Source organism: Panthera uncia, chromosome B4 (genome assembly GCF_023721935.1).
Source record: "Panthera uncia isolate 11264 chromosome B4, Puncia_PCG_1.0, whole genome shotgun sequence".
NCBI classification, from domain to species: Eukaryota; Metazoa; Chordata; class Mammalia; order Carnivora; family Felidae; genus Panthera; species Panthera uncia.
In genome coordinates this window covers 134,417,053-134,435,141 of record NC_064809.1, presented here as the reverse complement: position 1 = coordinate 134,435,141, position 18,089 = coordinate 134,417,053, and the positions used below count along the sequence as shown (strand labels likewise).

At 59.0% G+C, this 18,089-nt stretch overlaps 1 protein-coding gene across 1 annotated transcript in view; it reads right to left on the bottom strand.

Annotated features, from left to right (window-relative positions):
* Nucleotides 1-1,323: 1,323 nt before the first annotated feature.
* Nucleotides 1,324-18,089, bottom strand: part of FBLN1 (fibulin 1) — an 84,989-nt gene continuing 68,223 nt past the window's right edge. The window contains exon 17 of the mRNA XM_049626503.1: nt 1,324-2,129. Within this exon, the coding sequence (XP_049482460.1) occupies nt 1,990-2,129 (140 nt within the window). The 3' untranslated portion in view covers nt 1,324-1,989. The remainder of the gene's footprint in view (nt 2,130-18,089) is intronic.

The window sequence follows — 18,089 nt, the reverse complement described above, 5'->3', positions numbered from 1 at the left end:
CCTCCCCCCCAACTCCCACCCCAGGCCTCAGGGAGCAGGAGATACCTCCCCCTCCAAGGGCCTGGGCCCAGAGCTGCCTGGCTCCTGCAGACTTGCCCCCCACCCCCAACCCGCCTCCGCCCCGCCCCCAAATTCCAGGCAGGAAATCAGAACCCCAAGCGGCCTCTCATTTCCTGCCCTTCACCCCCAGGCTTCCATTCCCGTGATCAGACCCCAGGTTCCCTCCCCCCGCTTCTCTGCCGAGACCCCAAATCACTGGTCTCCAGAGCCGCTCAGATGGCTCCCTGGATTGTCCAGTCCTACACCTGTTGTCCCCCTCCCCACCGCTTCGAGACGGCCAGGCCCCAGCAGCTCTTGTGCCTGGCTGGCCCGGGCCTGACTTTCACAGACCAGTGCCCCCCAAATGAGCGACCTCAGAAACGCGGGGAGTTCCCGAAGGTGGCTAGAGACCACATTCTGCAGAACTGGGGCCACGTTGAAATCCCAACGAGGGCGAAGTCCCACGTGGGGCTGAGATCTCAACCAGTGCCAGGGTCCAGGCTGCCGAGATGAGCTGGGATACAGGAGGAGAGAGGCTCTGAGCCACAAGGGGCACCCATACCTAAGAAGATGGGATACATCTGGGCAGGGGCTGGAGGAGAGGCGTGTGTGGAAGCCAGGGACCCCGCTGCCACATCCCCGCGCGTCCCAGCGCGCCTCAGGGCACAGGCTGCACCTTGGCTCCACCATCAATGCTGGCAGTAACGGGACACCCTAGAAACCCAGTCTGCCCACGATTCTTCTGACCCAGAGCTTTGCAGAGCTTGGCGTCCGATAAACTGAATTTGAATCCCTTGTCCGTAAAAAGCTGTGTGACTTAGGCAATTGAGCCCTGTTTACTCATCTCGAAATTGCGTCCGATCGTGCCCACCTCACTGGGCTCTGGGAGCCGTGGATGAGGCACCACGTGCCAAGTGCAAGGGGGCGGCGGGGGGCGGGGAGACTCAGTGCACACTGGTGGCCCCTCTTTCCTGCTGAAGAGAATTGTTATTTCTCCGCAGTGATTTCAAGAAGGGACCAGAATCCCTCAAGCAATTCTATCGGACGCTGGGGCTCCATGTCTCACCTAGCAGGACTGGTCGTGGGGCACAGGGTGGGCTCGAGCCACACTTCTCAGAGGTGGGTGTGGTATCAGAAGCGACACGGGTGGGAAGCTGTTCCAATACGTGCTGGGCCCCACCCCCAGAACCTCCCCAAGAGGCGGGGTCTCTGAGAAGGCCTGAGGGGACATTCCCAGGCACTTCGAGAGCCCTCTTCTTGAAAGACTGTCAGGCACAGGCCATGGGGAGGCTCACAAAACTGTTTATTTTCCCCCCCTATGATAAGGAAGGACAGATGCAGGTGCCGAGAAAGTCCAGCCATTCCCCTGGTGAACACGCACGGCTCGCACACAAACCTAACAGGCTGTGCCTTTCCCTTTTCTGTTTCAACAGAACCGTAGGGCACCTTCTAAGTGCTCCCCGGGGCATCGTGTTATGCAGCTTCTGGGCAGAACTGGTCATACCTGCTACTCTACCGCAGCCCCATCGTTGGGCGTAAAACACCCGATTGGCCAAAAAAAAAAAAAAAAAAAAAAGTACCAAACGTCAAATTTCGTACAGTCAGTGCAAGAACGGGTTTTCTCTCGGCATCTGGACTGGCTGCCCCCCGAAAAACGCCCTTCCTTCCTGGGTCCTTGGCAAGGCCCAGCCCGCAGGCAGAGAAAGGAGCAAACGTTGACCTCTGCATGAAGAAAATAATACTAACAAGCAAGGTTTTCAACAAACCGTTGAGTAATTGGGCTCGCTATTTAAATACCGAAACACAGGAGATGAACTTGTTCCTCTGGCCGCAGCTTAATACGTGCGGGCCTGACATTACAAAAACTTAAGAAAGCTCGGCAGGGCAGGGCGGGCACGGTGGCCGGAGCAAGGACTTGGCCCGGAGGCGTGGCGGCGCCAGGACGGGCCCTCAGAACCAGTACTCGGAGACGAAGATGTGCACGTTGACGACGTTTCGGTGGGACACCACCCCCCCGACCACGTAGTTCATCTCCAGCTTCAGGACGGCATGAAACGGGCCCACGATGGGCCGTACTTGGCGCACGACACCTGGGGAGAGAACGGAAGGCGTCTTAGACCGCGTCGAGCCCCGCTCTGAGCCGGACGCCGGAGGCCCCTGCGTGGCATAGGACGGTGAGCTCACCGCAGTCATTTTCCTGACGGGGGATGCGAAAGAGCCCAGAAGAGGGCCTGTCGTGGAGCGGGCGCCCAGGACACAGCTGTCCCTCCCTGGACCAGGGGAGGGACCACACGAAGGCCATGACTGGAGGCCTCCTCCCCTGTGCCGGGCCACCTCCCTGTCTCCGGGCCCTGCCGGCACCTCCTCACCTCTGCGGGACGGCCAAAGGCCCAGAGAGAACTCTCCCGCACTCTGGGACGAGACACATGAGGCTGGGGTGGGCGTTAGCCTCGCTGGGCCATGGAAAGACTGCAGCCCTCTCTGGGCCTCCGATTCCTCAGGGAGCAAATGATACCATGTGACCCCGTGCTTCTGCACCGCGTGATCCGGGCGACCCAGCACAGCGTCTGCCCGAGATGCGCAGGGCGACCTCCCCGCCAGACTGAGGGCTCCCCTCTTCACCTCCCCACGCATTCATGCCTTCTCCCGTAGGCACCAGGAGCTGTTCTCAGTGAGACAGAGAAAATAATAGAATCCTGGCTTCAAAGCCGGTGGAGGATCTAAGTAAGTGCAGGGCTGAGAGAAGTCCAGCAGGGGAGAATGGAGGTGAAGTCTGGGGGAGTCAGGGAGGGCTTCTTGGAGGAGGCGTTCCTCCCGACAGACAAAGCAACGCAAGCAAAGTCTGCAGGCTCGTTGAGCCTCAGTCCCTGCAGGGGACTTTCTCCATCCCACCTGTTCTGATGCTAGGACTTGTCCAAGGTCATGTGATACGGGGGGGGGGGGGGGGGGGGCGGCTCCCTGGAAGTACTCTAAGGCCACTTCTGTGGCTGATCTGCAGCTGAAGGCCAGGGTGGGAAGCGTGGGCTAGCACCTGCCAGTCACGTGACCCAGAGCAAGCTTGGAGCCTGAAGTTCCACAACCACATGCTGAGAATTTGCCACTGATTGTCTGCAGCATCGACTGCTGATTCCAGGCTGGTTTCTACAAACATCCCTGCCGCCGACTTAGGAAGCACGCACGAGGCAGCGCGGTGAGGCCCCTGGGGCCCACACAGAAGGCTGGAGAAGGCCTCCCGCACCAGCGCTGGCTCCCGGTCAGGAACACCAAGTTCATGCTCAGAAGGGGAATTTGGGAGTGCCATCCCCCCTTTCGCTCTCTGGGCTTGTGTTTCAAAAATGAAATGCCCAGCAGCCGGCGTGGGATTCCAGGCTATTCTAAGTAAACAAGGGCTTCAGCTCTGAGGGAGAGATATTCTGCAAGCTGTCAGCACCCTTTCTCTGCCCCTGCCGGGTGGTGACATTGTAGCTTTGTCCTGGGTGAACGCCCACGAACATCTACAGCTCGCTGCTGAAGACGTGGGCTTGTCACCACCCTCCGTGTGCCAGCGGCCCCTGATGACCCGGCCACTCCCACCCCCCCCCCCCCGGGTACAGAGTCTGGGCCCGCTCAGGGGGGGGCCACCGGGGGGGGGTTAAAACACTCTCCCCTCCCCCCCCCCCCCCCGCCGCCCCAGGCAGTCCAGCACCCGCTGTGCCCTGATCAGTGTCACCTTCTCCTCCCTCCTGGCCTCAGCCCCACAGTGGTGCCCACCAGCCTCAGGGGCCTGGGTTACCTGCGGACGTCACCCGTCCTTGGGGCTGAGGTTAAGACTACGCTCCCAGTACTCAGAGTTTCCAGATCTTCAAGGAAGAGGTGAGAGGCTGGGGGAGCCTGAGAACTATTTTTTTTTTAATGTTCATTTATTTTTGAGAGAGACAGTGTGTGAGTGGGGGAGGGGCAGAGAGCGAGGGAGACAGAGAATCCAAAGCAGGCTCCAGGTTCTGAGTTGTCAGCACAGAGCCCGACGCGGGGCTCGAACCCACAAAGCATGAGATCATGACCTGAGCCGAAGTTGGTGCTTAACCGACTGAGCCACCCAGGTGTCCTATATTACATAGGTATTATATAATGCCAAATATATAACTACATAATATGAAATATGTAAATATACTTATTTAAAATACGTTAAAATCTAACATATATAAATATTATGTATAAATATATAGTCGTATATTTTAAATTTATATAAATTTACACATATCTGTATATCTTATTTTATGTAGATATGTTTATGAATGTTACATAAAACATATAAAATGTACTTATCACAAATTTATATGTAAAATATAAATATTATCAAATAATGACGCACACACATTTGAACAGCATTAACAGTTCAGACCCACAGAAGTTTCCGATGTGCCTGTGTGTGCCAAGCGCTGGGCTACGTAAATCTGGAGAGAACACGATGGGCTGTCCTGTGGCTCAGTGTGGGCACAGAGAACAGCAGTTATGGCCCCAGAAGGGTTTGTTAACTTTCCTGGGTCTTAACTCCCTCTTCTGTGAAACACGGATTAAAAATAGCAACCTTCGGGGCTGTGTGAGTGGCTCAGTCAATTAAGCGGCTGACTCTTGGTTTGATCAGGTCACAGTCTCACAGTTTCATGGGTTTGAGCCCCGCATTGGGCACCACGCTGATGGTGCAGAGCCTGCTCAAGATTCTCTCTCTCCCTCTCTCTCAGCCCCTCCAACACTCACGCTGTCTGTCTCTCTCAAAATAAATAAATAAACTTAAACATAAAAATAGCAACCTTCAAAATCAGAAACAGAACAAGCACAAGCGTACCCTCTACCTCCTCAGAAATGACTCGCGGCGGCAAAACGCATCCCATTTCCAATTTAAATGTGATCTGATTTTCAAAGGACGGCTGAACTCTTGCAGGATGGAAAAAGAGGGCAAGTGTTGAGTATTCTTATTGGGTTGATTTCAAAACGTACTGAAAGGAAGGCCCCAAATGTGTAGAACTCGTCTGCATCTAAGTCCATCACAGGCACTGTTGGAGGTTTGATTTCTGCGAGGCAGCGCCTCGCCCGTGGCTCGGGCCGCAGCTGCGCACAGAGACCAAAGAACCAGGGAAGGAAGCCAGGGGCTGCCTGAGTGAAAGGGACACTGGGAAGGGCCAGAGAGGAGGGGGCCTGACTTCTGATGCAGGTCACATGCAGAGTCGGGATTTTGCAGAATCTTCCCATTTAACGAGAAAAGTGATTGATTAAGGTGGCACAAATATTCGCGCTGCAAGTGTGAAACAAGAAATCCCAAGTGCACAAGCGGGGCTCAGGAGTGTGCCCCTTGCCTTCCCCCCACCCTCCAACCAGAAGGAGCTTCTCGATCCCTTCCCTGTGACCTAATGTCAACACCGAATCTCCACCTCTATCCATAATCCCTGCTAACCCAGGGCTCCCTTTGCAGGCCACACCCATTCTGTGGACTAGCTCTACTTCTGCTCTGGTTTGGGTGGACACGTTCCCTCCATTCCCAGAGTAGCTCAGGCTTGAGTTCAACCTCCCAGTCCTCCCTTTGACCGAGCCCAGGCTTTCTCCTGCTATTGCCTTTTTCTTCACAGCTTTCCTACCCATCCATCCATCCACCCATCCTCCATCCATCCATCCATCCACCCATCCATCCACCCATCCATCCACCCATCCTCCATCCATCCATCCATCCATCCACACACTCATCCACCCATCCAACCATCCATCCATCCATCCACACACTCATCCACCCATCCACCCATCCATCCATCCACCCATCCTCCATCCATCCATCCACCCACCCATACCCATCCACCTATCTTCCATCCATCCATCCATCCATCTACCCATCCTCCACCCATCCACCCATCCATCCATCCATGTGCCCATCCACCCACCCATCCCCCACCCATCCATTCATCCATTCATCCATCCATCCATTCATCCATCCATCCATCCATCCACCCATCCATCCACCCATCCTCCATCCATCCACCCACCATCCAACCATCCATCCATCTATCCATCCGCCCATGCACCCATCCATCCATCCTCTCATCCACCCAACAGAGGGCATTCTGCACAGGGCAGGTTTAAGGAAGATTCCACAGACATTACATTGGATTTTGAGAAATAATTACGAGCCTAGGAAGCACGAAGGACATGTGCAAACCCCAAAAGTATGACGGTTCAGGCCAGTTCTGGGAACAGTGTCAGTCCTGGGGAGAGACAGACTCGGCTGAGGAGGTGGTCAAGGCTGTTCCTGGGACCTCCCACCCCGTCAGTCTTGCAGAACCAGGAATCTGGGTCTGCAGCCGTCTCCTGGCTTCCTCCCCACCACTGGTCCAGAGGAGTGTGCATTCAGAGCCACCACCAGCCCTCCTACTGCAGAGAAACCAGGGAGGGACTAGAGACACACGGTGCCCATCCGTGTCACCACGGAGATCGGAAAGCCTCCACCGGGGCTGGTTCCAGCCATCGACTTGATTCTGCAGGTATGATATTGGCATCTGGCACGTGCCAGGCCCTGGGGACCAGCTGGACTGCTCACGTCCTCTTTCATGAAGACTCCCTAGCCCTGGGAGTACCCGGTACCCACTCTCCCTCGGCTGTAACGCCACATCTGCCCACTGCAGTCACAGCCAGCTTCCCTTTCTGGGGCACATCTGCACTTTGTTCTTCTCTGTCCCCGCTGTCCCCAGCACAGGGCCTGGGGCAGGACAGAGCAGGAGCTCCGTCACGATTACTGAGTGGGATAAAGGCAGAGGAAGATGAGACGTCAGTCCCTGGGGTCCCCCACCATCTAGCAAGGAAGACGAAACTCCGTCCTGAAGGGAAGAGGGGCCACGGAAAACTCCGAGGGACGGTAGCTCATGACCACCCTGGCAACAAAAGGCAGGCCAAAGGGAGAGGCACGTTTCCGTCTTGCCTGGTATGTCCACCTTACCTGCTGGGGTGTTTACCTCCTCAGCTTTCCAGAGCCCCAGAAAAAAAAAGGGGCCACGGTGCCAAGTTCAACTGTGTTAATCTTCCAAATCCTCGTCCTTGGCATTTCTGCTTCGGGTGTCAGACGTTGCTGGTATTCCTTGGCGTGTCTGTGCCTCCTAACGATATAATTAAGCCTTTTTTTCCCCCCTTTGAAAAATGTAGGCCCCCTCGGGCACTTCACCTTCATGTCTCGTCTCCACTTTGTAAATTGCAGCTGACGTGCTGGGATCCAGGAGCCCGGCAACGTGAGGCACACGGGTCCAATGGGGGACCTTCGTCACCTCGTGCGGTCTGGGGTCTGCATTCCTGGCCCTTGAAGCCACTGCCCCTCAGCCTCTGCTGCTTAGTTGGCACTTGATCGTCCACCAGGTGTTGGGAAGGATGCAAACCAGCTCTCTGCGCAAGTCCCGTGTCCCTGACACGAGACGCCGGTCTGTAAAGAGACCTGCCGTCGGCAGCCTTGGATTCCCCTGCTGGTTCCTCACTGACCAGCGGCGTGACCTTGTGTAAGTCGCCATCCTTTCTGAAGCTCAGCCTTCAACCCAGAAGTCCTGTGATTCTAACTGACCGAGTGTAATCAGAGAGCACGTCGAAGAGGGTTTTAACAAGCAAGGTGATGAATCAAGAGGCTCCCGTGACTATCTCACGTCAGTGGAAGTTAACTGTGCTTTTTAAAAGAGATTCAGGTTAGAAAAGACAGAGGTAAGAGTCACCTGTTGACGTAGCAAAGAGTGAGAAGCTGTCACTACTTGAAACCACGTGATAGTCATTTGCTTACTTGGTGACTATCGGTCTCCCGGCTGCCGTCTGAGTCTGGAGGCCAAGGGCACGTCTCTCTTGGCCGTTCTTGTATCTCTGGTTTGTGGGACACTTCGTCCCGCCTTGAACCTGACACATAGGTGGCGCTTAACCAACACTTGCTGGATGGATGAATGAATGAATGAATGAACTGAACACCAAAGCATTAAGCACAATCTGTAAGGTTGAAAATGATCACCCGGAAAGGAGACTGTCGGGGGAGAACGCACAGGAAAGGGGGACAAGCGAGAGCCAGGCTTCACTGTCCGGCCTGGGCAGCTGCCACGCGGAGCCAGAAGCAGGGAGGAAGGCGGGGCGCCGGCCCGTGAGGACGAGGTGCCGGGGCCACGACCCAGGAGCTCAGAGGAGAGACACGAGGTCTTGCCAAACACAAACGCGACGGCAACTGGGAAGGAGCACATCATCACCCGCGTCTCAGGGAAGTTTCCTTGGTAGAAATAATGATCCCCGCAGACGGGGATTAACAGCACAGACCAACGGCAAAAAGGAAAACTCGAGAAAACGAAGATATACTGCTGGTACAGACAAAGAGAAAAAACTACCATGCGGGGCGCCTGGCCGGCTCAGTCAGTGGAGCATGAGACTCTTGATCTCAGGGTTACGAGTTCGAGTCCCCACGTTGGGTGTAGAGATAACTTGAAGAAACAAAACTAGAGCATGGATGGGCTGGGAGAGGGAACAGAGCCGGCCAAGGGGAAGGGACATGGGGGGATCCCACATGCCCGTGGCTTCTTGGGTCCTCACCATACTGCTGTCGGGAACAGACATCACCTCCCTTCCCCAGGGGGAGGGGAGTGGGCTCTGAGAGCCCAGATGCCCCAGGTCACACGGCTCACAGGTCCGGATGCCCGCCAGCTGGGACTGACCCCGAAGCCCAGCCCTTCCCATCCCACTGTGTCTCCTCCCCCCTCACGGTGCTGCATGATGTGGAGGAAGCTTCCGGAATGTGCTTTCCCTGGCTGAGTCACACGCATAGGGCAAACCTGGCAGAAAGGAATGAACCATGAAGCAGTCACATAAGTAGTCGGCAAGGAAGGAATGGAGCTCCCGCAGCCGTGACTTCTCGCCCCGAGAAACACCCAGGCAGGTGCTTGCGAGGAAGGGGGACAGGTGTCTGGGCTCCATATTTAAAATGCCAAATGGCAGGGAGCCTGGGTGGCTCAGTTGGTTAAGCATCTGACTTCGGCGCAGGTCACAATCTCATGGTTTGTGAGTTCGAGCCCCGCGTCGGGCTCTGTGCTGACAGCTCGGAGCCCGGAGCCTGCTTCGGATTCTGCGTCTCCCTCTTTCTCTACCCCTCCCCTGCTCACTCTCTGTCTCTCTCTCTCTCAAAAATAAATAAACATTAAAAAAAATTAAAATACCAAATAGCTCCGAACATGTCTCAGCAGAACTCACCGTCCGTATTTCTTGATCGTTACAAATGTGCCCCCGCCACAGGCCTCCCGTGAGCTAAGGCAGCTCCCCAGAGTCCCCCTTGCCCTCCAGGAGAAATCTGGAAAGAAATGCCGCTCTGCATAGACCTGCCTTCCCCCTCGATGCGGAAGCTGACGTCTCCGCAGCACTTGTGAATGTGCTCGCGAAGCCCATTCCCATCTACCCTCTCGTCCTCCTGTGTCAGCCTCGTTAGTCCTGGAGGAGAACACGGGCTCAGCGCGGTGAAGTGAGTCAGGTCTGGGCATCAGGGAGCCAGCCCTGGGCCACCGCCCCTTCCACCGAGCTGCGTGGCCCGCCGGAGGAAGAGAAGGCCTGGTGCTTTTCTGGAAGGGATTGGCCATCTAATGTACTGACCTGCACCGACTTGGCCAAAAGTGTGCCCTTGAAGGGAGGGATGGGCAATCCTTTCCTGCCCCTCCCACCTGCCTGCTGGGGTCCTGCTGCCCCAGACCCAAGCTCGCCAGCCGCTCGGATCTCCCCAGATGCTCCCCGCCCCCAAATCCACCGGCCTCCTCCAGCCTCCAGAGAACGCGAGACTGGAGGTCAACAGGCGCCTGGCTTCCAACCCTGACGCGCATTCACTACGCAGGCGGACGAAGCCCATCCACGGGAGTTTCCAGACCCTCCTGTCCGCTCCAGCCCCAGCCCCACCCTACCTCAGGCCAGGCCTGACCTTCCAACACTTCCTCCTCACCCCCAATGCACTCCCCGGCTGCGGCCACAGCCGGCCTCCTAGAACGCAAGTTCTGGGCTCGTGCGAGGCTCTGGCACACATCACATCCCACCCACCCCAGCCCCCGGCTCCCAGCGGGTGTGGAGCACACACCTTGATCAGGCCCCCACGCCCTGTCCAGCCTGACTTCTCGGCACGCTCTGCTCCGGCCACGCCGAACCCCTCGCAGTCCCCCCAGGATGAGCAAAGGCTACGGAAGGGGCAGGGTGCACACAAGTCTTGCCGACGTGACTTAGCATTAAAGACCCGGGGACCCCAGACACAGACAAGTCCTGCCCTCCACTTTCCAGAGGGCAATACAGCACCACCCTCCTCCTTCAGAGGCAGCCAAGGCCCCGAGGAATTCGAACGCCGGCCGGGTGGGCACCTGCCGGGTACAGAATGGGTACCCCAGGCCCCAGCAGCTGGCTGCGGCGCGTGCCCTCTCTTCTTTATTCCTTCGGCAAGCACGGAGCCCCGGCTCTGGGCAGGCAGCACGCCCGGTGCCGCGGTTACGAACACCAACCGGTGCTGGTGTGGGGCCCCCCGCCGAAGTCAGACACAGATGGTGGGGTGGCGAGGCTGGGAAAGTAAGCAAAGAGGCTCCGGGAGAAGTGCTCACCCCAGACAGGGCCCCGGGAGCTCGTGGAAATTTCACCAGGGAGTCAGTCTCGGCTGGACGTTGAAGGACCGGCCAGAAGAGCTTGGGGTGGGGGGTGGTTTGCTCAGACATGTGGAGGCAGAGGAATTTCAGGGCTGGGCTGGACCTCAAAGAGCAGGGCTTTGCCCGGCCCGAGGTCACACAGGAAGGTCACGGCCCAGGAGCCCCACGTGGAGTCCCAACACCCCGCGTGCCCTCCTGAGTCCGTGCCTCCGTTTCCTCATCCGGAGATGCGGTGAGTCTCCTAAGAGGTTCTGCAAGCGGCATCTGGAACGTGCCGGACGAGGGAGGGTCACAGCTGTGGGTCTGACGGCAGCGATGACCAGGACGCCACTTGGGGGTCCCCGGTCTCAGCCACGGAACGGACGTTCCTCGCAGGGCCCTTCTGGAAACACCCGACATCAAGGCTGCAGGCAACGCTCTTCGCGATCATGGGTGATGGGGGGTGTCTGCGTCCTGTGCGTATTTATGGCTGTCAGCCGAGGCTTTGGAAGATTCGGGTCGTCACCACACTTTCCTTCGGACGTCGCACAACATGCCTCTGCGGCTGTTTGGCTTTGTTCTTGCTTTTGTTTTAAAACGGGGAACAATTTACGAACACGCCCGGTGATATCAAAGACTTCCCCCCACAAAGGCGCACGACAGCAGCGGTAGGAGAGAGTCGCAAATCATCCTGGCCGGACACAGACGGTCCCCGGGAGAACCTCGGGGGACACGAAGGGGCTGCTCTGGGCTCGCTCTAGCCCCGTGGTGACACTGAAGTGGGCAGGTCTGTGTGGTCCTGCAGCCTGCCGGGCCCGGGGGGCCTCCTCGCGCATGCGGGGGTGTGCACACGCGCACGTGTGATGGAGCGGGCCTTGCACAGATGAGCCCCTGCCTCGTGCAGCTCACGTCAAGCCAGGCAAGGACCCACGAGGCCATGACCGCCGCGTGCCCGCCGCAAGCACGGGCATCTCTCTGCTCCCATTCACAGCAGATGATCTTCTAGATTTTCTAGAAGGAGCCTCCGGCGCTCCTGCCCCGAGTGTCTCCCTTCCACTGTGTCCACAGGGACGGCCTGGCCGAGGTCACCAGGGGCCTGGGTGTCACCAAATCCAGTGGGTACGCCTGTCCTCCCGCAAACGCCCTTCCCTCTCCCGGGACATCAGGGCTCCAGGCTCGCCTGCTCTCTCCCACCTTGAGCGTGAGGGCTGTGGTGCCCCGTCCCGGCGGCTTCTGTGTCCACACTCGCTCCCACGGCGAGCTCGCAGGGTCCACACGCTAACGTCTCCCAGGCTCATCGATCACCACTTCTCACTGCCGCGGGGCTGTGGCGCCTCGATCCCCAGGTTCTGAGTGAACTCCTGGCCTCCTCCAAGCTGCCACGTCACGGCCTTCCCGTCTCGGCAGACGGCAACACCGATCTCCTCTCTTCAGGGCCAAAATCTGTGAGCTTATCCACCCACACCCAACGGGTGAGCAAAACGTGCCACTCCCCTCCAATTTCGCCCCGAATCTGTCTCCCTCTCACGCCTTCCGCTGGACCCACGTGGCCGAAGCCACTGCTGCCTCAGTCCGGGCTGCTGTGAGAGTCCCAGAGGGAGACTTTAAGGCGTTAGGTCACCTCACTCTTCACCTTGAGACCCTCACATGGCTCCCAGCTCACCCAGTGCCAAAGCCAGAGGCCTCACAACAGCCTCAAGGCCCTGCCCCACCAGCCACCAGCTCCTGCCTCGGCTTAGCCACACTGGCCTCCTTGCTGCGGCTCAAACACACCAGGCTCACCTCTGCCCCAGGGACTTTGCACGTCCTGTTCCCTCCGCCTCAGGGACTTTGCATATGCTCTCTTCCCCACATCTCTGTGTGGCTCGTTGCCTCAGCTCCTCGGGGTGTTAGACGACTGTCTCCACCAGATTTAAAGTGTCTCCTCCCCTCCACACCCCACCCGCCCCCTCCTCCCCTCCAGCCCTCTGTGTAGCCCTCACCACCCGCTGACTGTGAACGTATTCTGCTTGTTTCTTTCTGCGTCTCCCCTCTGGAATAAAATGAGTTTCTCGCAAGGATTCACATCTGTCCGTCTGTCTTGGTCACTGCCGTGTCCCCTGGACTAGGACCTACCCCCGCAGGACACAGACGTTATTTGCTGGAAGAAGGGATATGAGAACAGTCCCAAAGGGCCCATCCAGGGTGCTGTGGGGGTGCGGGGCAGAGTAGCTCAATACTCTGCCTGCAGGGGTGCGGAGGGTGTGCAAGAGGCGATGACCCTGCCCTGGGCTTTGAGGGATGGGTAGGAGTTTACCCAGAGGAGAAAGAGCTGAACGTCATGGCTGAAGTCTGGAAGAAGAGAGAGGCCACGGAGTGTCTGGGGTCTGAGGCCTGGGCTGGTGTGGCTTGCGCACAGTGGGGGGAGGGGAAGGGACAAGAGTGCTGAGCGCCGAGGAGGACAAGGACAGGTCTAGGCTGAGGACGTCTCTCCAGCCGGGGAGGAGGGGCTTAAAAGCCAGCAGTCCCAGCCACAACTGGCCGTGGGGGGTCCCTGGCTCCCGGCTTTCAGAGCCAAGTGGTTAGAGCACCTTTTGCTGAGAGGAGAGGACACTTGACCAGGCTCAGCGGGTGCCCGTGGGACCGTGCAGCCAGGTACAGGTGGAGGCCGTCTGTCACAAGGTGCGGGTGGGGTCGTGAGGCCGGCGAGGCTCGCGAGAACAGCATCTCGGGGTCCCAGGACCCACAGCTGGCCTTCTCAGGAAGTCACAAGGGGGTCCTCTGTCCCCACGTGGTCCCTGCCCTCAGTCCACCAGCCCCAGTCCCGGCCGATTGCTGGAATCCCGCCCTGCACCAGGCGCCGGGCTGGGCCCTCTGGGTGACCCGGGGTTCACGGACACACGTACTTCCCACCTCTCGCCCCTCTCTGCGCCCTCTGTGACACCATGACACCGCTGTGACCCTGCTGCCTTCCACCTGCTCTGCGTGTCTGGACAGCAGTGACCTGAGGCCTTGGTCCGTGGGGACCAAGCAGGCGCGGGGGCGGGAACTCACAGACGCCCCCAGGCCGGCGAGTCTCCGGGCACCTTGGCCCACCAGCAGGGCCGGTGTCTTGAGTTTTGTCTCCTTCCACCCTCCTGCCGGGGCCGGGACAGTCCCACCCACGGCGGCCCCACGCGCAGGAACACAGAGCTTTCCGGCCCACCGAGCTCTCAAGCCGCACCATCAGCTGAGACTCACCACGAAGCCTGTCCGGGGGCTCAGACGCGAGGCTCCGTGTGGCCTTCTCTTGTGTCCTCCTCCCTACCACGCTGTCCCCTCCCTCCCCGAGTTGGCCGCGGAGGGGGCCGCTCGTGTGGGCGGCAACCTTGGACTTTCCCCGGCCAAGTCCTGGGCTGCTGGCTTGAGTTTGGTCCAGAAAGCTGAGCTGGGGGGTGGAATGGGGAGGTCCCTCCTGGGGCGGAGGCCCTGAGTGCAGGACAAACGTCCAGCATGCCACTTGGGGCCACTGAGGCAGCCCGGGCAGGAACAGGGCGGTGTCCTGCTGTTCCCCGTGGCCCCTGTATGCCTCGCTCGGGTGGACTCAAAAGCGCTGAGCCCCAGTGAGCCCTCTGGGGGCCCGGCGTGAGCCTGGGGGAGCTCCGGGGGGCATCACCAGCTGTGCGATGGGGCGCCTCTGAGAGTCTGTGCCTGTGAAATTGGGGGTTGAGAGCCCCCAACCCAGCTGCCCTTTCGTATGGTTACGCGGTCAGGCATAGCGCTGGGCCCGGTGCCTTCACCCCATCTCTGCTCCACAGGATCCCAGCACAGGGGACACAAGAAGTGTCTGTGCCTCTCAACTCCATCCCGTCCCCTCCGAGGGACCCCCCCCCCCCACCTCCACCTCCTACTTCCCCTCAATGAGGCCTCCAGCCTCAGGGTGAAGTCAGGCCGCAGCCCATCCCGGGCCCAGAGGCGGCTGGGCCATCACCCTGGGAAACAAGCTGGCTGCTGGCCAGGGTGTGGCCCTGGGGTGACGGGCGGGCTGTGCCTCCGGGAGAAGAGAGAGCGCCTAATCCCTGGGATTTGCCGTGAAAGCCGGGACCCGGCCAATCACTCGTCACCCGGCAGGGACAGCCTCGCTGTTGTTTTCAGAGGGAATTTCTGAATCTGCTCCGTAATGTGTACTGATCCCGGGCCAAGCTTTCTGAATCAGGCGGCCGGATGGGGTCAGCAGCACATGTTTAACCCCTTAGGGGGTAGTGATTTTAAAGAGGTGATCTGGGCCCTTGCTGGCTGGGACAAGAGATGGTGACCTGAAGCCAGATGGCTGGGTAAGCAAGCGCTTTGCTCTGAGAGAGGCCCCGGCCTGGCGGTGGGGGGTTGGGGGAAGGGAGGACAGGGGTGCCATGAGGTTGGTATCTTTGCTCACAAGCCCTTATATCAGGGCAGCTGATGTCGTGCACTGCACACGAAAGAGGCTGCAAAGGGTACCCCCGTAGGGTTTTGCAGTGCGCAACGCATTCAGCTGGACGTGGCAGCCGGGCCACGCCCCATTTCTGTCTCCCTCTGAGACAATAACAGGTACGGAGCCTACAGGAGCTCAGACGGCAGGATGCTAGGGAAGCTAAGAGGCAGCTTCGTGAAAGCAGGCTCTGTAGCTTGGGTGCAAATGTGTAGCACAGCTCCCAGCCCAGGGCCCGGCCCAGGATGTTGTGCTGAATGAGCAGGGTGATTCAAGGATGACAGAACCCGGAAGGCGTGCTTCTGGCAGGCCTGCCTCGCCCGCGGAGGCCACCACGCGCTGATTCCATAAGCCCCGGGCAGCCGGAGCTGCTGTGGGGCGAACAGTCTTGGCCCGGTCCCAAGCGCCTCCCTCTGGACTGTCGTCCCGTCGGGGGGCACAAGCTCTCTCCTGCTCCAGCTCCAGGTGGCTGCCTCACAGGGGCTCATTTATCCCCTAACAGCCCACCCCGCCGTGTTCAACTCTGCTCCTACAGGGCGGTCGCTGACCCGGCCACGAAAGTGTTGTGGCAATGTCGCCGAGATGCAAACTGAGGCTCAGAGAGGTTCTGCGACCTGCCTGAGGTCGCACAGCTGTAAAGAGAGAACCGAGAAGCAAGCCCAGAACCCCTTACCCCAAGCTCAGTGCTCCGACTGTGCTCACAGAGACTCAATCCTGTCTTGCCCCCAAAAGGGCCACCCCAGCTACTGGTATTTTTCAAATGGCAAGCTTGAGGGGCGCCTGGGGGGCTCAGTCGGTTAAGTGTCTGACTTCGGCTCAGGTCACGATCTGGCGGTTCATGGGTTCGGGCCCCGCGTCCGGCTCTGTGCTGACAGCTCGGAGCCCGGAGCCTGCTTCGGATTCTGTGTCTCCCTCTCTCTGCCCCTCCCCTGCTTACACTCTGTCTCTCTCTCTGTCTGTCTCTCTCTCTCAAAAATAAACATAAAACACATTCAAATGGTAAACTTGAAATAAGAGTAATAATCCTTATACACTCGCAAATGAAATTTAGAATGCTATTTCAGAATGAAAATGCTCTTAGTTTCCTTTAAGAGGGGTACCGTATGAGGGTGTCAGCACCCCCGTCAACGCACATCACGCTTCAGCACAGACAACGTGGGAAGCGGGGACTGTCAACCCCTTTCCACGGAGAGGGATCCGGTGCCGTTGGGATGGGCTTTCTGCACATTCATTGTGCACCAGGCACTGCTGGGGGCTTTCACATAATTGTCTGATCTAATTGCATTAATGGGCATCTATAATTAGGGCACATCCCTTCCAAACCTGACTTAGGTAACCATCTCTAGGGTGAGTGGGACCGTCACGTGACCCTCCATTCATTCAGATTTTACCAAGCAGCCGCGGCGCCGGGAGCCGGAACGGGAACGCGTTTCAGTTTCTCGGGGGCCCCAGGGGTGCCAGAGCCTCCCACGGGGCTCGGGGCAAACCAAGAACAGAGCTGGCACCTTGCGGACCTGCTCACCAGCTGCGGCTCTGACCGGCTGGCTGCAGGACCCGGGGGCGGCCCTTCCGTCATTTCTTCTCCGAACAGTGATGCCCACCCGGGGGGCCGTCCCACGAGGCGGCACAGGGAGCGTTCACGAGTGAGGAGGACGCTCAAGGGCGTGGACTTGTAAAAGGGCTCCGTGCGCGGGTCTGAGCGAACGCACGCGTGGCCACCCGGTGGCTTCTCCACTCGCAAGCAAAACCGGGCCGGACCTCCAGATCCTGTCCCTGGGCCCCGGGCGGCCTGGCACGGGGGACACGAGGCCGAGCCCTGATGTCAGAGGCCCATGCCTTCTCCACGCCAGCCAGCATCAAACATCTCAGAAACCAGAGCCCGCATGCGGATTCGCGCGCATCTGACTCCACTCAGCCACCTACGCTCACACGTACGCCCCTCCACACACACTCATGCACTCTTACCCCCAGGTACACTCACCCTCCCCCCCCATACACACACACACACACACACACACACGCACGCACGCTGTCAGACCAGAGGGCTTTCCCAGAGACCAATTCACACTTTCGCTTCAGATTTGCAGGTTATGCTTAAGGCAAGTTTCCAGCCAGACAGTGTCCTGCCCAGGCTGCAAACAGCCCCGCTAGGTTGCAACTGCTTTTGGGCGGTACAGCTTGGCCCAGGCTGAGTAGATCCCTCTGCAGCCTTGTGCCCCCCGCCCCCCATCAGCCCCCTGCGGGCAGATGGGGAAGCGGCAGGGTCTCCAGCAGCAGCCCCCTGCGCGGCCGCCCGTGGGAACAAGAGCGAGCGGGCCCTGGTTGGGTGAAGAATCAGAGAAGGATGTTCCAGGACCCTGTGCCCCCCCTCGGCACGGTGGTGTTTAAACCTCACCTCTTGACCACGCAGATCGGAAGGAGTTCTTTGCTCGCAAAGGGGGGGCCCGAGACCCGAGACCCCGTAGCCAAGAACACTGCGAGTGCTCGAGCTGGAAAGGAGATGCTTCACTGCCTCTCCTCTCTGGCTGCTGCTGATGCCGGTGGTAGAGACGCCAGCTGGTGTAGGCCAGAGTGCACAGGGCTGCACCACGCAGGCCATGGGACGGGAGGCTCTGGGGACAGGCGGCCCAGGTCCAAGTTCCGTCCTCCAATGCTCCCCAGCTGAGAGGCCCTGGCGAGCCACTTGGTCCCTCTGGCCTCAGCCTTCTCATCTGTGAAGTGGGGACAACCCCCATCGCAGGAGGCGGCAGAGGGATCTAGAAGCAGGGTGGACAGCTCAAGCCCCCCAAGGAACATCACGGACCACCGGTGGCTCCCTGTGGGCCACAGAAGTCCTGGGAGTCCCTGCCCCGTGACCCCTCCCAGCCTCGCTTCTCGCCCTCGCTGTGCATCCTCGATGCTCTGGGAGCACCAAACTGAGAGTGGTGGCTTCCCACCCCGCCTCCTGTCATGCTGCCCCCGGGGCCAAGAACGCCTCTCTGCCTGGCTTGCTCCTACTCAGCTGTCAAGACCCAACA